This window comes from Hippocampus bargibanti, linkage group LG05 (genome assembly GCF_051943395.1).
Source record: "Hippocampus bargibanti isolate YZ-2025 linkage group LG05, ASM5194339v1, whole genome shotgun sequence".
NCBI classification, from domain to species: domain Eukaryota; kingdom Metazoa; phylum Chordata; class Actinopteri; order Syngnathiformes; family Syngnathidae; genus Hippocampus; species Hippocampus bargibanti.
The window spans coordinates 23,781,379-23,807,078 of NC_142738.1; the positions used below are offsets into that span (position 1 = coordinate 23,781,379).

At 41.4% G+C, this 25,700-nt stretch overlaps 3 protein-coding genes and 1 non-coding gene across 8 annotated transcripts in view; 3 read left to right on the forward strand and 1 right to left on the reverse strand.

Annotated features, from left to right (window-relative positions):
• The window catches only part of polg (polymerase (DNA directed), gamma), a 14,805-nt gene extending 13,094 nt beyond the window's left edge, over positions 1-1,711 (forward strand). For all 4 annotated transcript variants that reach the window (XM_088997379.1, XM_088997381.1, XM_088997380.1 and 1 more), the window contains 3 exons: positions 706-914; positions 988-1,148; positions 1,573-1,711. In XM_088997379.1, coding sequence (XP_088853505.1) covers positions 706-914; positions 988-1,148; positions 1,573-1,676 — 474 coding nt within the window. In that variant the 3' untranslated portion in view covers positions 1,677-1,711. The remainder of the gene's footprint in view (positions 1-705; positions 915-987; positions 1,149-1,572) is intronic.
• fanci (FA complementation group I) lies at positions 1,674-21,697 on the reverse strand. 2 transcript variants are annotated; one of them, XM_088997378.1, is made up of 37 exons: positions 21,508-21,697; positions 21,339-21,411; positions 21,034-21,164; positions 20,595-20,748; positions 20,448-20,505; positions 20,220-20,261; positions 20,005-20,128; positions 19,843-19,928; positions 19,625-19,757; positions 19,459-19,536; positions 19,227-19,366; positions 15,743-15,923; positions 15,571-15,658; positions 13,943-14,073; positions 13,789-13,859; positions 13,541-13,655; positions 13,182-13,304; positions 11,689-11,757; positions 11,505-11,606; positions 11,133-11,321; positions 10,891-11,012; positions 10,652-10,813; positions 9,807-9,986; positions 7,961-8,127; positions 7,816-7,886; positions 4,926-5,042; positions 4,806-4,857; positions 4,609-4,736; positions 4,332-4,397; positions 4,152-4,248; positions 3,867-4,051; positions 3,125-3,181; positions 2,975-3,034; positions 2,797-2,865; positions 2,058-2,153; positions 1,885-1,974; positions 1,674-1,812 (listed from the first exon to the last, which is right to left on the reverse strand). In XM_088997378.1, the coding sequence occupies exons 1-37, from the start codon at positions 21,598-21,600 to the stop codon at positions 1,750-1,752; spliced, it is 3,963 nt and encodes a 1,320-aa protein (XP_088853504.1). In that variant the 5' UTR covers positions 21,601-21,697; the 3' UTR covers positions 1,674-1,749. The 2 variants fall into 2 exon arrangements, with proteins under 2 accessions (XP_088853504.1, XP_088853503.1); XM_088997377.1 differs by having other exon boundaries at positions 1,804-1,974.
• Positions 21,626-25,646, forward strand: LOC148898266 (uncharacterized). The gene is made up of 2 exons (XM_088997388.1): positions 21,626-21,712; positions 22,957-25,646. Exon 2 carries the CDS (start codon positions 22,977-22,979, stop codon positions 24,030-24,032), a length of 1,056 nt encoding a protein of 351 aa, XP_088853514.1. The 5' UTR covers positions 21,626-21,712; positions 22,957-22,976; the 3' UTR covers positions 24,033-25,646.
• Positions 22,063-22,135, forward strand: trnar-acg (transfer RNA arginine (anticodon ACG)). Its single transcript has one exon. It is a non-coding gene; the product is annotated as a tRNA-Arg (tRNA).
• Positions 25,647-25,700: the final 54 nt, after the last annotated feature.

Sequence of the window (25,700 nt, forward strand, 5' to 3'; positions counted from 1 at the left end):
TCATTCTTGCACCAGACATCATCAAATGAGTTTTCTTGAATATGCCCACAGATGGAAAATATTTTGCTTCTCAGAATCAGTTGAATTATCCTTTTGTTTTGATTTGTGTTTCACCTAGTCATCTGCAAAAAAAAACAACAATAATGCCCATTCTGGTAAAATAAGGAGTAGAAATTACATACTTGTTTTGAGTGTAGTGACAATTGAGCTGTCCAAAAAAATAAAATACTAAACAGATGACTGAAAAATCTACACAAGCACAATCAAGTATTTGTACTTGGTTACTTCCCAACACTGTTTAATCCATGGGGAAATCATTTTCTATGACAATTCATATTGTACTCATTTTTCACTTCATTTCCAGATCATTTCGGTTTTCTTTTCATACATTCGATTACATTTTAAAACCGGGTTAGATGGAGGACATTGATTCGCTGTGGCGACCCCTGAAGGGAAAAGCCGAAAGGAAAAGAAGAAGAAGACATTATATTACATGTTCTTGATATGGTGAATTTTGGGTAAACTCTGTCTTTACTGAATTCATGTTCTGATTTTTGTTAATCATGTTCAATATGGTTTGCAAAATAAGGTACAAGTACACGTTCTAAATTTCATTGTTTATAAAAAGGCCCCATGATGTGGCCCAAGTGATGAGATAGTGAACATGTGAAATGCGACATTTATACCAGGTTTTCCTTGTGTCAGTTCATCACCAGCAGGGTGAACTGGGTGGTCCAGAGCTCAGCAGTGGATTACCTTCATCTGATGCTCGTGGCGATGAAATGGCTCTTCGAGGAGCATGACATCGACGGCCGCTTCTGCATCAGCATCCACGATGAGGTGCGCTACCTCGTCCGCAACGAAGACCGATACCGAGCAGCGCTCGCGTTGCAGATCACCAACCTTCTTGCCAGGTCTGTTCACAAATGGCGTAACTAAATTGGACAGGGACTTGAGTGTTCTGTGTGCCGCTTCTGTTTCCCGCAGGAGTATGTTTGCACACGCATTAGGCATGCTGGACCTTCCACAGTCCGTCGCTTTCTTCAGTGCGGTTGACATTGACACGTGTCTGAGGAAAGAGGTCACGATGGACTGCGTCACACCGTCCAGCCCCATGGGTGTGGAAGGAAAATACGGCCTTCCTCCTGGTGAGCCGAAAACCGAATACACCGACTGACAATGATTTTGAGTCCTACAAACTGTCAGCCATTCTAGCAGAGTGCGATCGGTCATGTTGCTTGGTCGTGAGGTCATGCATACATGTTGAGAGAATGAAATTATAGTTATCACTGACTGGCAATGAAAATGGATGACTGTTATCTTTGTGAAGCTTGACTTTTTGATACAGCGCTCATCTTCCATCGAATTAGAATGAAGAAGTCATTAACCAAGTTCACAGTTATATCAACCATTAACTTAACAGAAGTGGTATGTAGTATGGTAGTTTTAATGTCAGCTGTAGAAAAACCTATACAAGTGTGTTTAGAAATTCAATACATACAAAACAGTTTTTCATCATAATTAAATTGAACAAGAGTTGAAAACAGATAAACACACACGTTGTGCTTTCAGGTGAAGCCTTGGACATCTACCAAATAGTGGCCATCACCAAAGGCTCCCTCAATAAAGGAAGACAAAATCTTGTGGACCAGACCAAGGACACTCCTAACACATGAACCCAAAATGGAGAAATTCCTTTTATGCTCATCAACATGCAAGCAGGAGATGAGTGGAACCAATGTCAGCAACTCATTGTTTTCGTTTCTTCTTAAGTTTGGGTTCTTGAGTCTCTTCCACAGCTTGTGACTCGGCCTAAGGAACATAAACAGATGCTGAAAGCAGGTCTGGACAGATTGATCCTCCTCTTGTGCAGATGACTCTTACCTCCACAGTGTCGTCCTGCTCCTGCAGTGCCGCGGCATTGATACGGAAGTCTCTGGAGGTGCTCAGTTTCATGTATTGCATCAGATTGACCTGGATGAGCAGATGACATTGAAATTAGTAGTTGACACTTTTTGTCCAGACATTTCAGACAACAGACATTCATTCATATGTACCTTTGATTTCTTTGAGAGTGTGATGACATATTTCTCATACTGTTCAATGCTGAAGATCAAGTTGGGAATGGCCTTTGTCTGACGCAGAAGTTTTGCCTACCCAGAAAAAGAAAACGCGTGTGTTCACTTTAGGCTTCCTTTTGAAATGGACATTGGACAGTTTATACACACTTCTTAGAATTAAAATGTTATCAAATGCACCATGACACAGTATCTAGATGGGATGGGCGGGAGCACTGCACCAAATTCGTGGCCTTGTCATAAAGGGCAACGGCCTGATCGGGGGTGGGAGGCGAGGTGCTGCGGCATATTTTCTCAATGGCACACTATGCTAATGACCAGTCAGAAAGGGCCTTTTAAAATTTTATTTATTTTTAAAATCACATCTTTCAACTGGGGGTTGGTTGGGCCTCTGCAGATTGGCGGAATAGAAAACTGTATTGTTGTCTCAGCTACTTTGCAGTTTGGAGAGGACCAAGCTGACATTGATCAGCTGTTGGAAGTTGAGTAACTACGATGCAGTCAGGCCAAATGTCAGGCACAACTGCACTCCTAAGGGCAGTGGGGCACCATTATTGTCCTTAATGGGACACTGAAAGACAAATTCATCACAGGATTCGCCATTGAGGGTGCACTCAAGACAACTTGAATAAGGTCGAGCTCGCCCGTGACCTTGACTTGCATAAGTGAATGGTTTAACCTATTCCTAAAAGAAAATAAATATACGTAATGTCCTTACAGTGGCAGCCGTGTTCACCTCATTCTTCTTTTTCTTCTTGTCTGCACCGCCAACACTCAGCTCTCCTCCCTGCAAAGAATTCATGGGAACTTTTACGGAATCATCATCGTCATTTTAGATCATGGTTGTCGTCCAAACTATGTATGGACTGTTTTTGAAAACTTGGACCCATTTGCACCTGAACATATGTGATGAAGAAATAGCATTGTGGAGTCAGATGGGTGCCAGAAAGTTTGACCTGCATTGTGGAAAAAAAAATCTAATGAATTAAATTATAGCATTACATCATGTGAAATACAAATCTCCCAAGATTGTTGCCAAGACTTACCAGCTTCTCAAAGCGGGAAGGCAATTTGCCACTCTGACTGGCACAAACTTGAATATACTAAAAAGGTGAAAAGAATACATTTATACAATATACATGTATATTGATTTATACAGCGAAGCTGTAGTAACAAAGTGCTTAACATGGACAACTATCATATACAGGACATAAAGCAGTCACAAAGATAGAAGAAAGCACCAAGGAGTCAAATGCCAAAGAGTACAAGTGAGTTTTGAGGGGTTTTAAAGCAAGGGGGCTGGCCAAATGTTCAGTGGCAGCACAGTACACCAATACTTTACTATAAAACAAGTGAATTTCAAATTAAGATGGAGAAATCTGTTTTTTTAATGGGAATTGACTGAGAATTGCAGGTAAATAGAAAGGGATCATTCAGGATGAAAGATTTGGTCACCAGCAGACAATACCAAATAGATAGCTGACCATGTCCACTTGCGAGGGTATTATAGTTCCTTATTTGCGCTATTTATTTTTCATGTGAATGGTGCCGTATCATTCTCAGGTTTATACTCACAACAAAAAGGCCCTCAAAAAATAAAAATCAACAAAAGGTGGCCCATAACAAAGTCAATATGCCACCATATTTGCATTAATTAGTTTTTTTCCCTCTATTTTGAGCCAAACTTCAAATTTGGAGAATCCTGGTTTAATTCCCATGGTAAATTTCTAACATTGGCAAATTCCCAGGAAATTGGCAACTCTAACAATAAGCAGAACAAATACCCACATATTTAACGAGCGTGGTGAGGATGGTATAAGCGCGGCTCAGAACTTTGAGCAATGTGATGGTACAGGTTCCGAGCTGTAATGCGGTCTGGACCAATTCGTTGAGCGCGTACAGAAGTATTCCAAGCTGCAGTGTCACTGCTTTCTCGGTAGGTTCCTGCTGTCCTGCAGACTGCGTGTCCTCTTCTACTTGTCAGAAACATAAGCAAGACCCAATCATTGTTGGGATTATTCACACAGAAGAACACATCATGCCAGTGAGCTTCGGTTGGAAAAGGCTCCCTACCAGGGCATAATTTGTCAGTGGCCATCTGGCCTTTCTTTATGCCAATTAGCCAGTCCACTTCATCTAGCACCTTGTCCGCTTGAGACAGGACCTGCATCTGGAGTTGGAGATTGCAAACGCAATGACTATTATGATAAAGTGACTTCATAAATTGGGAGAAGGGGAAGTGAAAACACTTACCGCTGCTGTCATTGCTGTTTTCATGTTGACAATAGCAAAGTGCGACTGCTTTTCTACCTCCACATCCTGGTGAGAAAAAAAGGAATATAAAACAAAGCTGGGAATGATGCTGTGCATCCACCCGTTTTCTATCCCTCTTGTGAATAAACTGGAGAATCTTGTAAATAGTGATGACGTGGCAATGTTCTCGTTGCCTTTACATCAGCCACACTTTGGAAGTACCGGTTAATTTGGTCCACCATTTAAGCTCGGTAACTCACAGAATTTCATAACTTACCTGATCAATATCTCCCAGGTGGCTATGGATATCCTGACAGAGTTCGAGCAACAAGCTGGTGGGGCTTTTAAAAAGAACATACAGGCTGAAGAGAAGTGAGAGCAGACCCTTGGACAAAGCAGAGTCCTCTAAACACAAGGACGTGTTTTAGTCAACCACTCAAAACCAAACCATGATGCTCGTTTTCATTCACTGACCATAGCTGGTCTCCTTGCAGATTTTCACCGTCCATGTGATCATCTGAGCAAACTGTATATGTGATGCAAATAACATCAGAACTAGTATTCAATATAATCATTTCTTGATTGCATACGTACTTCTTGAGAGGAGGGTTTTAGTTGGACTGAAAGCACGCTCAAAATGTTGACCAATAATTGAGCTTCTTTACTGTTCAATTCCTCCTCCGCTCGACTCAACTGAGCAAACAGCGCTCTCTGTTGACAAAGAACAAATACGACGGACAATTAGCGGCAAAGACTTAATACACGTAGCCCGCTGCTTCTGAACTTTTCTTTAGAGGTACCAAACCAGTTGATATGCACATCCCCGGGGATCTCCAGAGCCTCCCATGTGTGGAAAATAAATAAATGTGTGTGTAAAAAAAAAGTAAATAAATGTGTGTGTAAAAAAAAAGTGCTCGCTCTCTTTCAAGAGGTAAGTACTGCTATACTTTTTTTGTATGACGTACTATCACAATAGTCACACGTTGACTACTGAGTGAACAAGCAATGCCTGTGATGATCTGCAGCCAGTGATGGCCAAGCGGGCAAATCATAACTCAATAACATGTTAAGGGGCTCCGTCAAACCCCTAAGATGAACCACTAGGGTTCGTTCGATCTGAGAAATAAATATAAATTGAAATAGGATTGGGAATCAACAAGCTCCCTAGGGGTAAATATTTCATTAGATTTGACAAAATTGTTCTCGCTTAACTATCTACCTCAAAACAAAAAGATTAAGGAAGACATACGAAGATGGGATGTTATACCTTGGGTCGCGTGAGGACTCTTAAAATGGCTAACTATTGTATCTATTCCAAAATCTTCCATTAGATATATCCGCCCAACAATTCCAGGAGTGGGACAGGTTAATTTCCAGATTCATTTGGCAGGGAGGGAAACCAAGAATTAGACATCACAGTTTACAATTGGCAAAAAAAAACAAAGGGGGAACGGCCCTCCCACGTTGAAAAGATTATTTTGCAGCTTAGTTAAAACCATTAATTTGCCTGTACAACCCAAAATACTACGCCAGGTGGAAGGACATTGAAAATGCATTGTCATCCGAATTTCCAATATAAAGGCCCTGACAAATAAAGTGAAAACATTAGGCAACCCCTGGATTTCCTTGTCACTCAAGACATGGGACAGGATAGTTGCTCAAAATCACTTGAAAGTGGAGGTAGAGACCTTGAGATGGGTCACATTTGACCCAGATTTCATACCTAAAGACTTGAACAAGATTAGAAAGATGGGAAACTCAAGGCTTAACAGCATACGGAACATTTTTACATAAAGGGACAATAAATAGTTTTCAAAATCTTAAGAAGCAGTTTTGCTGGGACAAAGATGATTTTTGCAGATATATCTTCAACTCACACTATATTAAACAAATCCACTGTGTTCAAAGTATTTATGGAGGCTTATAATAGTGGCTAACCAGAAACTCATCTCAAAAAGGTTACAAGAAATAAAGCCAAATGCACTGCATATATTGCAAATGTCCCCATTGTGGGACGATTAAAGGTTTTCTGATAACAAACATGGTAACGGGCATCTTAGCCATAACGAGACTTTACTGTATTATGCGACTGTACATCCTTTGGACATCAGTAAATGTTTCTAATAATACCAAATATTTATTTCAGATTCTGTGTGCGGCTAGCAAAAAGGCTATTACAAGAAGGTGGTTAAAACCTGAAACACCTACTATCAAAGAATGGTTCGACATCATCTCTGACATATATAAAATGGAGAGGATAACTTTTGCTTTAAGATCGCAACAGGACACTTTTTTGAAAAGATGGATGAAGTATATCACACCAATACGAACATCATTTGTTTCAAGCCACTCTCTTTACTTTGTCCCATTTAAACCCCCAGTAACAGAAAGCGTTATGAGTCACACAATTTGGTTTTTCTTTTCTTTCTTTGTTTTCATTTTATTATACAGTGAGACCTCAACTTACAAACACCTCATCTTACAAACTTTTCGTCTTACAAACTTCAATTTTCTGAAAATTAAACCTTATAATAAGCACTATTTTCATAATACACACCCACCACGGCTGGCGGAGTGATCTTCGGCGGAAGCACATGACCGAACAGCACCAGAGGTTAAGTTACCAACAGTCCTTATGGAAGGTGACTCTCCTTCCATAAGCCATCAACGACCATCAAAAAGGTAAATAAAACTTTATTTTACAGCACAGTTTATTTCTTTAATTACAGTCCTCATGTAATGTGCCTCTCTTTCCAAACAGCAATTCCGTTTGACCTTCGACCTCCAACGCCATCCCATCAATGACCATCACAAATGCAAATAAAGTGACTTTATGATACAATGCAGTGTATTTCTTTCATTACAATACAATAGCACATTTATTATACATAGAATAAGGGATGTTGTGTGTAGTTTTAAGGCTTATTTAGTTGAAAAGTATATTTTATGGAAACCCGGGAACGGATTACTCCCATTTTAATGGTTTCCTATGGGAATTTTTTTTTGAGATACACACTTTTCGCCTTACACACTCTGTCTGGGAACCAATTAAGTTCGTAAGTTGAGGTCTCACTGTATTATAAAAATGGTGACACCGTTGTATTATTGAATACATTACTAGTCCTTACACCTCGTTTTTGTTATTTTAAAATGGAACTAATCCAGCGTATTAACGGATGTAGAAGTGAACTGTATGCTTTTTTTTCTTTTCATTTATTGTATGGACCTGTGCAATCATAATAAACTGTACATTGAAATAAATAACTACTAATCTAGCTATTCATCATCTATCCTGTGTCTTTGGGCAGTCAGTGTCAGAGATGGGGGACACCCTGGACGGGTTGCCAACCAATCGCAGGTACACAACCCCAAACATTCAGACTCACATTCACACCTACGGACACAATTTGAGTCTTCAATTAACTGTTTTTGGAATGGTGGTAAGAAGAAAACTAAAGCACGAGTGAAGAATACAAATAAGAACCTGAAATTGACGGATGTAACAGTAGATCATCTGTTCACAATCCTCTGGCTCAGCAATGTCATCTGAGTTATCTAGAAGACAGAATGCAATGGAATTAGTCTACAGTTTATTCCACCCAAATGCGTTTTATTTCGGCAAGTCGAACCAATGGATGAGAGAAGCTTGGTCATCTTGTCAGGATAGCGCTGCTGGCATGCCGTGAATATCCCGAGAAGACCCTCTAGGCTCAATTGTGATAGACTGGACCGCTTTTCTTTCTTGCCAGCATCCTCCGTTTCACCGGGGACGTTGGTGTATCGCCACATGAGCACACTGTAAAAAAGTCAAAGTCAAAGTCAGCTTTATTGTCAAATATGCTAATATGCATGACATACAGCACAGATGAAATTACTGTCCTCTCGGACCCAGCATGCAAGGCACTTATAATTACTTTAACAAACATAAAATGCCCATTAAGTGACATATGGATGGACAAATGTCTCAACACTTCTTTCCTGTATATGACAGCTGTCCATGTTAAGCGCTTTGTTACAGCTTCAGCTGTTGCATTTTCTGTGTAGCTCTCTTGTTTCTATTTATAATTGTATCTTAGTTATTTGGATTGGATTGGATTTGCCTTTATTAGTCTCGCAGTGGAGAATTTTACATTTCACAGCAGCAAAGTTATGAAAGAAATGAAAGTAGAAAAGCAAAACACAGGAGCTGCTGGAAAGGCAGCCACTCTCGCGGCGCCGTCTTGAAGTCATAAGAACAAAAAAAAAAAAACTAAATAACATAACATAACATGACAACACAAAGACACAGAGAGACATTCATTCTTAAGCACTTTCTGTACCCTCTTTGTACATAAAGCAGTTCCAGATGAAAGAGGAGAGGATCAAAGCGTCTCTTCACCAGTGGATCAGGGACATCCTGGTGGAATGTGCACGTCGACTACAAGGTAAATGTTGAAAGCAAACACGCAGCTGTAGCATCCATTGACGAAAAGAGATTATCTCACATCTCCTGTCCCCCCATAAATCAGCTTCAATTCCATCCCGCGACAGTTCCATATACGCATCGGCGCTCTGCGCTGACGCTCCTTCCTTCGTATCGCGGGCTCCTCAAGCCATGTAGCCATCCAGCCGCAGACTATCCAACAGCACCGACCTTCCACTGAACAAAGCGGGGCTGTGAAGATGCTGCTCATTACAGGCCCAAAAAAGCACAATGGCCCCAGAGCTGTCCAGCGATGACAGTCGAATGGCACCGACATTCCTCCCATTCAACACAGTACTGGCATATCCATGCTGCCGAATAGGCGCAACCGCTCAGCACAGTCTCCTCCTTGGTGAATGTCGTGGTCAAAAATGCTGAAATACAATCCGTTCCACACGACGCACAACAACACAAAGTGACAAAAGAAAACACAAAAACAAGACAAAAACAACAAAAAAAGCAAGGCTCATCAGAGCACTTGCTGACGGCTGCCTACTCGGGCGCCATCTTGGACTCCTTTTTATTTGATTCTATTTATAATTGTATTTTATTTATTATTGTAACTATGCTTGTCTGTGACTGTTAAGTGTCCTTGAGAGCTTTGAAAGGCGCTTGACATAAAATGTATTATTATTATTAAAGTGCTATGTAAATCAACATGCACGTATTGTATGTTCCCTGAATCTAATATGTTAAAATAGCTAACATAGTAATGCATACATTAAAATTGGGTTGAGTGAACGCTAGCGCGTGTGGCTGCTCACCCACAGAAAAAAAATGAATCCTGTGACTGTCAAGTGACCTAGAGAGTTTGGAAAGGCGTTTATAAATGAAATGTATTATTATTAATAATAATTTATTTAAAAAAAAACGAACAATCGTGAAGCATTTTTGAAAGCGAAAAATAAAAACAAATTATTTCAAAGTGCAGCGAAAGTGTCAAAACGAAATAAACCCAAACAACGATGACAAATCCAAAGCTTATTGTCACCCTCCAGCTAAATGCTTCCTACCTTGTCATTTCACAGAGGAAGCGGAAAGTTGAATCTGAACTTTGGCCATCTGGGCCGTCTGTAACTCCAGTTTCTTCCAGCTGCTGGATCTTCTGAACAGCCACGCAGAGCGCATAACGTACAAATTCTCCATTGGAGCGCAACATGTTGAGTGCCTCCTCTCTGCTCTGAGAGTTGTCTCTGGAAACCACAATATTGTAAGTTGATCACCTTTCAACATTGATCGAGATTTCAACTTCCTTGCTGTAGATATTTTTTTTTACAGTCAACTTGGCTTTTCTATGATGAGTATGCATTCCACAAAAAAAGGGTGACAAACCACACCATTCCAAGCAATATATTATAAATAAGAAGTACAGATCTCAAAATGGCGTCCCCCTGTGTGGCTGCCTCCGCAGCAGCTCTTTCCCTTTTTCAGTCCCTTTCTGTTCTACTTTTTCATTTACTTACTTTTCTGTTCGGGTTTTGTTTACTTTCGTTCCCGAAACCTACGGGAAGGAGATGTTCCCATTGTGGGACGAATAGGTTTTCTGATTTTTCTGATTCTGAAAGCTACGCCAGAATAAAACCGACATTTCAATATTGACTACCGAGCCGCCACATATACTACTACAGTACTAAGTATTTCCAATTATAGTTACTTTATCTGTTGCCTAATTATGTTGATAAATCATTTAGCAGTCATTGTATGAAGTCAAAAAGAATCTGACCTCGATTTTTTTGGTGTGAAATGTATATTAAACCCTGACCCCAAGAAATAGCTCTTACTTTAAGAACGTTGGTACCCCCGCTCTTGATCATGAGTGAGGAAAACATTCACCACAATACACACTGAGCATACTTACCGAAAAAGCGCAGTAACTAGAGTTGATATGAAGCCCATTGAGAGTAGACTTCGAGGAATTTTGTTTGAGGGCTGGCGACCTTTTCCGGATTTCTCTCTCAGGATCTCACACAGCTTGTGGTAGTGGTTGAATAATTCCACAAGCTCCTCAAAGGCACTTTTACTAAAAGTGTCATGCAAAGTTTCAAAATGTGAAATTCCCCACTACACACAATACAGAAAGTGACAAATACTTTGTACCTGTAATTGCCTTTGACAAAGTTGTATTCCAAGAGGACCTCATAGAGTCCAATCACTAGCACAGCATAGATATTATTCTTCACACCAACACTGGATCCAGTGGAGAATTCAGCTGACTTGTCCTTCAAGTACAGATAAACAACTCTGGTTTCAGATCTGATCAAAGTTTTCAATTGTTGCTTAAAATCTGAAAGCGATACAGTGTATTTCTTGGAATATCAGTACATGTGCAATGTGCGTACCAGTTCAAAGTCCTCCATCTCACTTTTGATCATACGTTTTGTGATGCTCTCTAGAATAACCTGCAACTCGGACTCGTATCCCTCATCCTCATCTTCGTTGTCATCGTCGTCGGAAGCATGGATTGTGGCTGATCGGCGCATATTGGTCAGCCACAAAAGGCAATGGACAGTGCAGGATACCAGGTGGGCCTGAGATCAAAAAAGTATTTACAACACATAGCAGGTACATGTCAGAAATGACGTGGTCCACTCTGGAGTAACACTTTGACCGGTTGTCTGTTATCCAGAAGAAGATAGGTCAGTAAGGAGTTATGACCAAAAGCAAAAAAAAAAAAAAAAAAAAAAATCAGTGTCAGCAAAAATCAACAGTACTAGAGGCTCCTGAAGGTGGATCTGTTCTCCACTAGCTGTAATGCAGGGCTGCAGTTTCACCGGGGGCAACAGATCATGTTCAGGTTCGTAGTACCTCCGCAACTAGGAAACAAACAGGAAATGTTTTTGTCCAAAAAAATCTGTAACATGTAACATGACAAGGTCATTGTGGAGACATTCATACCTGCGAAAAAAGTGTCTGCATGATAGAGCTTGCAAGCTGGGAGTTCCGACGAATTACATCATAGAAGCCCTGAATAACGCATCCATCAACACCGCACATAAAAAAAGGTCAATCACATGAATCTTCGATTTAGAGTGTTCAATCGGCTTGACATGCAAGTTTTTGGAATATGGGAGGAAACAGTAGCACCCGGAATAAAACCCTCGCAAGTATGGGCAGAACATGCACACTCCACACAGAAAGGCCAAAGCTGGGATCAAGCCTGCGACCTCTGCACTGTGAAGTTGACGCGCTAACCACTCGACCACCAGGCCACCCTTGCTGGAACTAATCACGTGTACATAATTTGATTGGCAGGTACGTCAATATACAGTATTAGGCTCATAACAATGCATGTAATTCTTTTTGTATTTAGTTCTAGCACAAACAAAACACCGCGAATTATGTTAAACTGACAACAGGATTAAACTGAAATTTGAACGGAAAATGGAAAATCTAACCCGGCCTTAAAGGACAACCGACGCCTCCGGAAAAGTTGTGTCCATAATTTGTAAAATTGCTTCAAATGACTTCTACTGAGCGTATTTTACAAAGATTCCACCATATATAGCTATATTTTACGTTTTAAGACTCGTGCTGAATATTCCGGAAGTCTTGTTTTTCAGTTGGTGACGAGTCCTCAGGACATACCTTGCACACCTCAATGCATTTTGCGGTACTTTGTTTGGTCTGAAAACTTCGTGTTGATGGCAAAATTAGAAGGAAAACACATAAATAATGCGATGGTGAATCCTTGTGTGTTGCCACCGAGCATCTATTTGATATTCGCTGACAAAAATTGTCAGGACTTAATCAGCCTGTTTCCACGGAGCTTTGTCGCCATCTTCTGCCTCTTTTCGCTGCTACACCCCCCCCCCCCCCAGATACCTCAAAATGACAGGGAATAACTTCTTTAATCGATTGCAAACATGTATGCTTTCCTCTTCAGAACTATTTGAATCATATTCATAACTGGATGCGTAACAAGAAAGCTTATTCTCCGAATCTGAAGCCATTGTTTTGATTCTCGAGCAAGTCTTGTCGCAATTTTTTGGCAGTTTCAGCACACTTTAAGTCATTTTTATTGGTGTTTTGCATTTGACTAAAAATGTCATACTGCGTGTTTTGGGTATTTTAGATGCTATAAAACGTTTTTCTCATGTCAGTTAGGAAACAAAAAAGTGATGTCGGTTGTCCTTTAAGTGAATCGTTACTTGCCAACAATGCAAGATCACCATGTTCAGATTTTCAAATTTGAATCTCTGCATTGCAACAGCAATTTGTCTAGAAAATAACTTTGATTTGATTAGCCTTTATTAATCTCGCAGTGAAGAAATTGAAATTTCACAGCAGCAAAGTGATGAAAGTAGGAGGAAAGGAAAGGAAGAAGTGGAAAAACAAAATACAAATGTAGATCATGAATTGAATGTGAGCCTTTGAAAAGCAGCACAAACCTCATAGAGCATGAGACGCACATCGGCTTGTTGGCCAAGGCAACGACGCAGGCTACTCAAGATTTCCAGACAGAAGGCCTCGTTAGCAGCGGCGTTATAACGAGAATGAACATCCACTTGGATCTGGTTGGGTTTACGGGAAGACCGTTGAGCATCTGTTACAAGTCATACACCAAATGGAGGACTTCACAGTATGTTGCCTCCTTTATATAATTATGCAATCCAATCTTCGCATACTTTAAATTCTACATGTATTTTTATCTTCTCCTGATGATTGTGTTGTGGCAAAATTCAGCCATTTTCGCAAACCTAGAAAATGAAGCAAAATAATTCAAGCGCTTCAGATAATTTCATGTCACCTGGCTGGAGGATATTGTTTGGCTGCATTGGCTGGAGGCCAGGCTGCCAAGCACTTTGAAGTTCTTCAGCAGCAACAAGAAGCCAGTTACGGCTGACTTTCGTCCATCCAGTTGGCTACGAAAGAACCAGAACAGATCTTAAAATGAAGATGCGCATTCATATACGTAGCCACCAGGATATGGCAAAAATTCCACAACACATACATTGGCGACAAAACACATTAGGGAATGAGGAACGATCTGTGTACCTTGAAAACATGCACTTGCGGAGAACCAGAATCAACGCATCTTTCATAGACATGCTAACTTTCAGCAGAGGCTGGGAATCAAACAGTGAAAACATTTTCCATGTTTCTCATTATATTGCGTGATCTGTGAGAGCATATTCTGTGTTTTCAATACCTGGACAGCTTTTAGCAATCCCTGCACAGTGGGCAGGGGAAGGTATGATAGGTGGTCAAATGTCTCTGTAACCTTGGAGGATGATTCCAACAACATCATTGGAGCGGAGGTTACTATGTCTGAGAAGAGATCTGAGGAAACAGAAAGACGAGTCCTCACCAAAATATATTTCTTGGCACCGCAGCACATTTTCATTGAAAAGGGAAGTCAAGTCAAACGTTCCCTTTGCAATTTTAATAGGAATCAGAATCAGAATCATCTTTCTTGCCAAGTATGTAGAACACACAAGGAATTTGTTTCCGGGAGAACACGCTGCACTAGTATCGTCGTCAAAAAAAAACTGCTAAGTGGCACTATACAGTTCCATTTTGGCTACTGTTGAATGCGCCCCCACTCGTCCTTGAGACGAGAGTTACTGTTTGCAGCCCTTTTTTTCTCCGCTTGCTGTTTACCGAAGATCACAGTTGGCTTAACCCAAAGAACAGGTGAACCGTAAATGTTACATTTTGGTACTGTATTGGATCAGACTGTGTGTCTTCTTTTCCTTTAAGCTTTTCCCTTCCAGGTGTCGCCACAGCAAATCAATGTCCTCCATCTTTAGAGGTTTGACCCGCATGTTTGTTTTGGCCAAGCTTTTACGTCGGATGCCCTTCCTGACACAACCCTCTGTATTTATCCGGGCTTGGGACCGGCACAAGCAGACTTATGTCCCTTTGTGGCTACAGAACATGCAAGTGGTTCAGTAAAAGGCTCACAAACACAAAATGGTCAAAAAAGCAAACCACTGTATTCATGTCTTTTTTTTTGTTGAGGCAATCTTCTTCTTTTCCTTTTGGCTTTTCCCTTCAAGACGTCGCCATTGCGAATCAGTGTCCTCCATCTTCAGAGGTTTGATTCGCATGTTTGTTTTGGTCAAGCTTTGACGTCGGAGGCAATCGTGGTGTTTAAAACAATCAAATAAATAAGCCACTGTCCGAGATTCATCCGTGATAAATAGAAAATCAATCCTAAAGCAGATTACGGTTATGTACCAGCCGGTATCAATACTTTATAAATTACTCTTTTGATTGGTCGAATGGGTTTATTATACAGAAGCAATGTCCGCCTTTGTATGTTCCTTGTCCAAAACAGTCATCTATAGCCTTTACAAAGCAGAGTAATTGAACGGAGCCGTGATGTTTCCTCGCCTGTAGTTATTTGAGGGACGTCAATGACACAACAAAAATTGAAACGCACCCCCCACCCCTTCCTTTCATCGACCCACCTCCCTTTCATGTTCTCATTCCCCCAAAAAGGTCAGAAATTCAATAGTGGCTGCTCAGGCGGGCTACTAGTGTTAACTCTCGTCAAATTCCTGGGCTGCCTGTGGTCATTTTGCCAAGAAGAGAGCAACGTCTCCCGCTGGAGTTATTCATTAACTGTGACAACAGTCTTTTATTCCTGATTCATGGTTCGGGTCATTGGGAAGTAGCTCGGACACATCCAAAGAAACATTGTTTTTATTTAGGAACCTCTCAGCTCCCTAAGTTCATTTTACAATTGGTTCCATTTTTGCCCAAAATAAATATTGGATCAGACTGTGTGTAATCCTACAAACTAATGTGGAAAGCGATTGTACATTGTATTACCTAAAAAATGAATGATAGGTGAGGCAGTCTTTGTGACCAGTCGATTCAGAACTTGCTCCAGTATCTCGCCTCTTATTGCCTCATGCATCTTGCAGAACAAAAAACACATTGCAGTAAGACAGTAGAGTCAACAAGTAAAGATAATTTAGAACAAAACAACTCTGAATGTTACCTTGAAGCCCTGGAGGAGCACCTGACCTCCAAGCTTACATGCGAGCTGAGAAGGTGTCCGCGCCACAGCAGCAGAACCTTCTGTGGACTTTCCAAATGGTCTGGGTTTCGGTCCAAATGTATCCATTAGAAAGAAACCCAGCTGCACTAGACCCTGGGTCACATGATCCCATCCAAAGACACTGCACAAAAGAATCCAGGTTTTTTTTTCTCCACAAGAAACTATTTTTATACTCCGTGTGAATATAGAAGTGTTATTGCTCATGATCAAGTTAAAATATACAAAAACACACAACCAAGCTTTGAGAGGTCACAGTATGGTCAGAAAAAAAACACAAGTGCCACAAACCACTGGGACATTTGGTTGCATTGAAGTTCAATAATAAAAATAAACGCTTTTAAGATGCGAGGGCTGCTATGTCCTCCAGGATAAGACCCTGGTGCTCCTGATGACAACAAACCATCTGGTGTGGGGTCTTCCGTGTGGCCTTTTTCAAACAGCTGAAGCTGGATCAAATGAAAAGATTGTGCAAGTGCAATCAGAAGAGATTCCAAACCTCTGAGCGGCCAATCAAGATCGGGGGCTGAAGAGTACTTTTTGGAGGTATGAGTTGGTAATATGGTGCTAGCTGGTGTTCAAGATCATTCTGGGTATTGTGCTCTCAAAGGCATCAATTTTCTTGGCCAGGGTGTTGTTTAAAGGCCAGGATTCTGCATCATACAAGAGGATGGAAACAACTGCTGAATTATAAATGCACATCTTGGTCTTTTGGGACACTGAGGGGTAGCGCCAGAAAGGCCAGTGTAAATAGCATCAGCGCAGATATAGAGTGCCTTGAAAGAACAATTCTGCAACCACCTTCATCAACTTCCAGTCCCTACTGAAACCTGTCGGGTTAATGCTGCCAACTGCAAAACTTACCTAGTCACAATCGATGAGGTCAGAGCAGCAATAAAAACACACACCCCAAAAAAATATCACAAGGCCCCTGTGCCATCACCACATCGCTGCTCAAAGAAGGTGGTGACTCTATGGCTCACCCACATGATTAACTACATGTGGGTGGCAGAACAGGCCCTCACAGACTGGACCCACGGCATCATACTGCCATTCTGGAAGTGGAAAGGTGACAAGCTGCTCTGTAGCAACTACAGAGGCATCTCACTGCTCTCTATACCGGCAAAACTGTTCAGCCGTACTCTCTTCGCCCATGCTCTTTCTGCCATTTGAAGCCACCACTACCTCAACATGCTGGCTTCATGCCCGACCGGTCCATTGTAGACCACATGTCTGCTATTAGACCAGACATGGGCAAACTACGGCCCGCGGGCCACATACGGCCCGTTAGGCTTTTTAATCCGGCCCGCCGAATTTGCCCAAATTATAGTACAAACAGTGTCTAAAACTCATGACAAAAAGTTAGCGAACAACAGGGCAGATAACTGAAAAGTTGCCTGCCCCATTTTTCACAACTTGAAGCATACTGAGACAACTAATCACATTAAAAAGTTTTTTTTTTTAAATCAAGAATGCACCGACGACAAATGCTACCTTGCTTAATTTACGGTCATGTGCATGGCTGTAGATTTTGCTGCAGTAGTTGATTGTCATTGCGGTGCACAATGCAACGTTTGCATTGCTTCCTACGAGCCACTAAGCCCCTTTCATAAGTCTCACGTACACGTTACAGTCACGGTTTAATGTAAATTTACGTTTTGTAGCGTCACATATGTTGTTAGCTTCTTTTGAATCTTTCTTTCCTGACTGAGGTTCTGTGCATCTCTTTTGGAAAATGACATGCAATTGCACGACTTTATAACGCTTGCGAAAGTCCGGAAGAAAGAAGCAGGCTTCTGATTGGCTGCCGTGCCGAGTATGCAAATTTCAACTGCTGGTCGTCGATGTTTGTGTGCTCGGCGACGGTACACGTGTATTGTTTGCGCGTGAAGGCGAGGGCGTCAGTGAGGAGTTTGTTGAGCGCGCGGTCAGGACAAACCATCTATGATTTGGCGGAATTTAACACAAGTAGGTATTATTGAGCTTGAATATTTCGTTGTGTAATAATATGTTTTGAATGTTGAAAGTGATTCCATTTTTCAATAAATGTTGATTTCTTTAACTTTGCCCCTTCGATGGAAACTTATTAAAAACAGACGCAATCTTGATAAATCACAGTGCATATGTTATTTTAATCTATTTCCATTTCCTCCTCCAAGTATCTGCGAAATAGTATGTAAACGCCATATTCCTTGAGCCAAATTTATTAACTGATCAGGGATATTTTTCACATTTGAAAAACAGTTAATAAATTGGGTTGTAGTGTTCTTACTGTGCTATGAGGTTTGTACATACGACATTTAAAGGACAACCGGCACCATTTTTTGTTTTCGTTTCCCACTGACATCAGAAAAACGTTTTATAGCATCTAAAATACCCAAATCAGGCAGGCTGATATTTTTAGTTAAATGAAAAACACCAATAAAAATGACTTCAAAATGAATCCGGAAATGGTCAGTTTCAGAAGGTCCCACCCCCCTGTTCGTGACGTCACGCCAATACGTCTTGCCTTGCTCAAGAATCAAAACAATGGCTTCAGATTCGGAGAAGATGTTTTCTTGTTACTCATCCAGTTATGAATATGATTCAAATAGTTCTGAAGAGGAAAGCATAAATGTTTGCAAATGATTCAAGGAGTCCTCCCATATCAATTCGAGCCATCAAGGACAGCAATGTAGCACCCAGAAAATGCAGAAGATTGCGCCCAAGCTCCGTTGGAAATGGGCTGATTTGTCAGCTGGGAATTTGTGTCAGCGAATATCAAATATTTGTCTTGGTGCAACACACAACGATTCACCATGGCGTTATTTATGTGTTTTCCTTCTAATTTCACCATCAACACGGATCAACACGAAGTTTTCAGACCAAACAAAGTACCCAAAATGCATTGTGTGTCGCTTTCTCGGTCAGGGGCGGTCCAAACGTGACGTCACATGGGGATCGTCATCAACTCGAAAACAAGACTTCATGAATATCCAGCGCAAGTCTTAAAACGTAAACTATAGCTATATGCTGTGGAATCTTTGTAAAATACGCTCAGTCGAAATCATTTGAAGTGATTTTATAAATTATGAACATAACTTGTTCCGAGTATTTCCGGCCCAAACACTCCCTCCAAATGCTCCTGGCCCGGCCCCTCTGTCAAATTTTACAACCCAATGCGGCCCGCGAGTCAAAAAGTTTGCCCACCCCTGTATTAGACTCATTGTTGAGATCACCATTTCTATGCTTTCTTTGTCCATTCATCACCAGATTTTTGGCACACCATCAAAGACATGAATGATGACATTGCCTACATTTAATAAAAAAAAGAAGACCGACCCAGGAACAAATGCTAACATAACATTTTCCGAACAGCAAGACGTTCCATAGAGAGTAATGTTGATTGTTGGCTATACAAATATAATGAACCCATGATTGCTCACACCTGCTTTTCACCGTGTCCAAAATCATCTCAGCAATGCTACTGTGACCACGGGGAAAGAGGTCCTGCAGGAACTTGGACCCTTGCAGCAGCTGTTCATCTTTGAAGCTCTTGAGAATTGCCCCCTTGAAAATGTCAAACACCTGTTGAACACAAACAACACAGGAGGCAGTCATGAAGAAGCAGCCAGGAGACAGATGAAGTAAGAGGGAGGAGCATCTTGGAGACTCCGAACCTGTTCCTCGTAGCGCTGGATGCGTGCTACAGAGAGCAATAGGGCAACGCTGAAAGGGCAAAGGTCCCCATATGAAGCCTGGAGGAAATGATTTATGGCATCCATCAAATGCATGAAATAGATTATGTTTCCATTTTTTGAAATGACAGATGTGATATATGGGTACTTTGATGCTTTTCAAGAATTCTCTTCCAAGTTCATGGTTCAGCCTCACAGCAAAAACAATGTGGAGGATGACAGTGCCCTCCACATGTCTTAGCTGGTCCTGCGGAATGGACTGAACTTCTAAATCCAAGTTCCTGAAAGAAGGAAGAGAAGAGGTGTGAGGACAGACAATATTTGTTCAACATGAGCAGGACAACCTGCAATGTTTAAATCACCCACTTTCCATGTTTCTGCTCCTTTTGCTGGTGAAGGTCTTGCTGCTTAAAATAATGAACGATTCCATCAAGGACATGTTTCTTGCAACCCTGAAAGATGTAGCACGGCCATTCAGACTGCAGGGAGGGCTGGATTGCAATACATGCCTGTCTCTCACCCTTCTACCTTTGCAGATAACAAGAGCAACTGATAAACAAGTGGTGGGATTTCTTGTAGGTCGAGCTTGCTAAACAAACGCAGCACTTTCTCCACCACGAACCGCAGCTCATCCAATGACAGAGGGACATCCCTAAAGGGAAAGAGACAAACTCGAAAGGGTCAGATCACAACTTTGAAAATGTTGCCAAATATCGCTCAGCTAAAAACACCAAACAAGTTACCTGAACATCGTTGTCAGGTGGATAACACATTGGGAGTCCCATCTGCCGGATAAATACAAGTTTGTCGTGAGTTTATAGCTCATTTGAAAATGACTATTTGCTCTTTCCTAGTTTTAGGGGATTGCATCAAATGTCCAATATTGCTTCACACGTTGATGCACAGGGTTGGTCGGAATAACAAAGTGACAATGAATTGATTTTCTATCATGGCTGATAGCATGAGATCACCTGCTAGCGCAAAGGCTGTTGATCAACTGTTTCTTGTATTGCTCACCACTGAGTTCGCCTGTCGATAAAAAAGATACAGCATATTTTTTGAGCGGGAACAAGTTTGTGTATAGTTTATTACAATTTTCACCCACTATTTGTACTTACCTTTGCTGTATGAGAATGTTTCACAAGCTGCTATGGCTGTAAGTACAGTCGGAAATAGCTCCAAGGACTTGCCATTCCCTATTTTTCCCGACTTGATTTCTTCAATGAATAGATCTGCCAGTTTTGTAAGCGAGGGTCCAACCAAAGTATGTGTCTGCATTTACACGAGACAAACAGAATAACAGAAAATAAATATAGAAGAGTGATTGATGCAAAAGAAGTGGGAAAAATAAAAACAATTGACAGTCGGTAATGCTTTCAATCATATTGTTCGCTGCTCTTTTTTCATTGCTTAGAAATGAAAAACTTCTCTTCCTGCTGGCCTTCAACAGAGCAGTTCCACTTTCCAAATACGTACGTACAGTATAGAACTCTGAGGCCCACGCAGGCGACTGAGCGGGGCCTTGTAATGAGTAATAGCTGCATCTTGCTTTTGTACCTCGAGCATGAGCAGTCCAATAACATCAGCTGCCACTTCACTTTGGAGGTCTCCAGACTCACAGAGACGGATGCAGTGTTGGTAAAGCAACAGTCTACGTTTTGAACCTTCACTAGAGCCAGGTGGCGAGCCTAAAATAAGAAGGAGTCAATATATTGTTTCACCCGAGAGGGATTCTCGTTTTAAAAGCAACATGCGAACCTAATTGGGTTACACCAAGTTCCAGAAACACGTTTATGACAACAACGTGGGCAAGAGTAATTACACATTTAACAAGAAAGCGCAAACAAAAGTAAAGATCTTACCTTTGAAGACGGATTTAATAACTGTGCCAATCGTTTTCCCCTTGAGTGCACTACTGGTAATTAACGTAGTCAGCTTCAAAACAAAGAAGTGAGTGGTTTACATTTCCGACAAACCAGGTGGGCACGAAGGTTGCAAGTCGTTGGGCGTTGCCACGTCAACGCGAGTTACCTGGCTTTCAGTGAGGGAGGACAAGTATTTTTGAAGCTCCCCAGAACTGTCAGCATTTGATAAGGTAATAATTCTTTCCATTTCAGCCTTCATGGTCGAAGAAAAGTGGAGAGAAGAGGTCGACACACTGCAGCGCAAGAACGTCAACAATCCGCGCCGCAGGACTTTGGAGCTGCATATTTCCCGCCAGCAACGAGGATTTCCGGTTCGTTTATTTTATTGTACTGTATTTTATTTTGTTTCCATATTTTTTCTAAAAATCAATTCAATGTAATCACATTTGAGTAAATTTGAATCATACAATTACCATGCGGGTAAAATGAATGTAAAGCTAATGAAGTCTTGTGTGGCGTCATGTAATAGGGGTTGGTCATAATGTTTTTTTTTTTTTTTGCTGTGACATGTTTTATTTTAAACGTCATTTAACAACCCGCTTGCTGCAACTGCCGATGAAACACAAAACTAGTCCATCAGATTATTTGAAATTGCCACATTACTTTTGCGGAAGACGTACCTACATACTATTTATTTCTCAATTGTCGTCGTTACTAGTAAGGGCCAGTGGCGCAATGGATAACGCGTCTGACTACGGATCAGAAGATTCTAGGTTCGACTCCTGGCTGGCTCGATTCTTTTTATCCTCCCAAAAAATACTTTCAATCCAGTATACTATACCGACCGTTTTTGCAAACCGCGTATAGGATAGACAAAACAAACAGAAATAACTACAATATGTCAAACAAGAAAATACCAACTATTTTTTATGATGATGTTGACTTGCAAACCTGAAAGCTGCATTTGCAAAACTTTCATTGTGAGGCGGACATGGCCTTTTGAACAATTCTTTCATCACAATTAAAAGGGCAGTCTTTCAATTATATCATAAAAGTGAACATAGCAACCTGTGTGTTCACTTCTAATTTAAAAAATATACACCATACCTTAATTTTTAAACGGTGAAAGGAATGAGCAAAACTGTTGAAGTCGGAATAGTTGAATCTGCCCTCCAAAAATTCAAGTACAGTACATACTAAATAAGGGGAGAACACTCCACAATTTTAATTATCTGCATTCTGAAGGTCGCGAGCTGATTCAAAGACAATAGAACTCGAGACACAAAAAGTCAACATACCAGATTAATGCCAGGCAATTAATGTATAATAAAAATGTGACCAAGATAAAACATTTCAAAGATGTATCCAAATATAACCTGTTTAAAAAAAACTGAGAGTGGAATTAAAATAAAAAACATATATAACATGGTCGCATGATTGGGCAAACTCTGATAAAACGGACAGGAGACTGTTCAGAATTAATGTGTGTCTGTCTGCATTAAACGATACTTTTGGAAACTTGGACGTAGCTGGTTTGTAGAGGACTGAATGAGGTACCTGCTGAGTTTACCTTCCCTGGGAATGACTTGAATGTTTAAGTTTTTTTTTTATTCAGGGTGATAGGAAGTCCTTTGAATGCGTCGTGCTGAACCACCTAAAGAACATCGCCGGACCTCTCCTGGATCCTCTTCAGTTTCCTACCGGGCAAACAGGTCTATAGAGGATGCAGTCAACATCGGGCTGCACCACTTCCTGGAGCACCTCAACAACACAGGAACCTACACAAGGATCCTCTTTGTGTACTACAGCTCTGCGTTCAATACCATCATCCCAGAACTCCTCATCCCCAAACTTCTCCAGCTTGGTGTGTCCCCTAAGATCTGCCAGGTCAGACTGGGAACAATATCATCCTCAACACGAACCACGAGCACTGGAGCCCCACAGGGATGCAAACGACTGCACCTCAACGTACCCAGCTGTCAAATTCATAACGTTCGCAGACGACACCACGGTCATCTGTCTCATCAAAGACGGCGACGAGTCTGCATACCGACAACAAGTGGAGCAGCTGGAGCTCTGGTGCAGCCGTCACAACCTAGAGCTGAACACGCTCAAGACGGTAGAGATGATCGTGGACTTCAGGAAACATCCATCACCAGAGCTGCCCCTCACACTATATCCAACTGCCTCGTGTCAACCGTTGAGACCTTCAAGTTTCTGGGAATCACAGTCTCCGAGGACATGAAGTGGGAGGTCAACACCAACTCCATCCTGAGAAAGGCCCAACAGAGGATGTACTTCCTGAGGCTGCTAAAGAAGCATGACCTGCCACAGGAGGTGCGACAACATTTCTACATGGCTGTCATCAAATCCATCCTGTGTTGTTCCATCAACGTTTGCTTCGGGGCTGCCACAAAAATGGACACAATCCGACTTCAACGGACAGTTAGGACGGCGGAAAAAATCATTGGCACCACCCTACCTACTCTCGAGGACTTGCACACTGCAAGAATCCAAACAAGGGCGCTGAAAATCCTACTGGACCCTCTGCACCCTGCCCACCACCTTTTCCAGCGACTCCCCTCAGGCAGGCGCTACCGATCCATGCGCACCAAATCCAGCAGACATTTAAACAGCTTCTTCCCCCAAGCCATTAACTCTTTAAACAGTCACCCAAATAGAACTGTATAGTGCCTCTTTGCATTTTTTTTATGATGATGCTAGTGCAGGGTGTTCTAGCGGAAACAAATTCCTTGTGTGTTCTACATACAACAGTAGCCAAAATGGAACTGTATAGTGCCACTTAGCAGTTTTTTTTTTTTTTTTGACAACGATACTAGTGCAGCGTGTTCTACCGGAAACAAATTCCTTGTGTGTTCTACATACTTGGCAATAAAGATGATTCTGATTCTGATACTTGGCAATAAAGAGGATTCTGATATGCAATAAAAGAAAACATCCATCCATCCATTTTTCAGACCGCTTCATCCTCATGAGGGTCGCGGGGGGTGCTGGAGCCTATCCCAGCCGTCTTCCGGAACGAGGCGGAATCATATGTTGTTGGGTTGGTGACGGAATTCTGTGGGTAAATCCATACTTTGTTGGGCTGGGGTGGGTGGAGTACATTCATACATACATTTTCTAGCCCACCACATCATTTTATATGGCCAGTGAAAGCAAATCATGTTTGTCAACTTGCATGATCTTTGCTAAAATCTGTATTGAAATGTCAAATTGTCAGGATGAACAATGTTGATGACAATTTTGTTACCCTGTTTACACTTGAAGAAACTACTGTATATGGTTGACTTGAGGGATTTCCAAACTAGTAAACATTTTTTGTATAGGAATGATAGAATGAGACAATTAATGCAATACAGCTACTTATATCAATATGCCTTTTCTTAGATATTTGCACGATGTACAGTTTTTTATGAAACTATTTTGCACAGTTACTGTATACACCTCAGTGTTCTGACATTTTTTATGCTTAGAATATCTTGGTCCTTTCACCCCCTCCCCTATCCCCTTTCAATTTGCTGCTGTGGACTGCAAATGTCCCCATTGTGGGACGATTACAGGCTGGATAAGAGTATAGTTCTCCGGTTCAGCAAATATAATCAGGACCACTTCTGGGTTTGAGCCCAATGAACTCTGCCTAGCAACAGGCAAACTTGAAGTTGTAGATAAAATATCATTTTGCCAAGTAGCAATAGAGCATAAAAGCAATAATCACATATGCTCAGTAACAATGTTTTCAAACGCGAGGTGAAAAGGGCACCGCCAGGTCACCGCCAGCTCACAGCCAACACGCCGCTCACATGCACATGCACACATATAGCTTGCAAAAGCAGTTAACCACAAGCTTGAGCAAAAAAAGCGCAGATGCTTCCCAGTTTACAGGAAACCAAGACAAACGGCGAGCGAAGAACCGGAACAACAGCTGGGGACGCATCTCAAATGGTCATGAGACGAGAGAACCACAGTGGAGCAACGTCTGCACTTCTCACATACACATGCTGATATTTGTAAACCGCAACCACACATGGCATTAACTGTTGACAACAAGTTCACTATAAAAACGAGAGACTAGATTAGACAGACAGAGAAGGGCTGTTGCGCAGACTTTTCAGATCAGATAGTTCAAACAGTCTCTCCAGATCTGTTGGTGTTCTGCTTGATCTTGAAAATAAATGCTTGCGGTGGTATACTTCCTTGGTAGATTCTGAGCGACGCAGTTAAATCTGTAGGTGCCTTCTGATTTATATAACCTTTAAAAAAATGTTCCGGGACGACAACGAAAAATTCCTGCAAATTACACATAAACCATTAAATTATGTTGATCACACATATTAATAA

Coding starts and splice junctions, on each gene's coding strand:
- LOC148898266 (XM_088997388.1), top strand. CDS start 22,977: ATGCGTCGTGCTGAACCACCTAAAGAACATCGCCGGACCTCTCCTGGA.
- fanci (XM_088997377.1), bottom strand. CDS start 21,600: ATGAAGGCTGAAATGGAAAGAATTATTACCTTATCAAATGCTGACAGT. Junction 20,506..20,594: donor AACATTCTCATACAGCAAAG/GTAAGTACAAAT, acceptor TTTTATCGACAG/GCGAACTCAGTGGTGAGCAA. Junction 19,758..19,842: donor AAGGAGCAGAAACATGGAAA/GTGGGTGATTTA, acceptor TCCTTCTTTCAG/GAACTTGGATTTAGAAGTTC.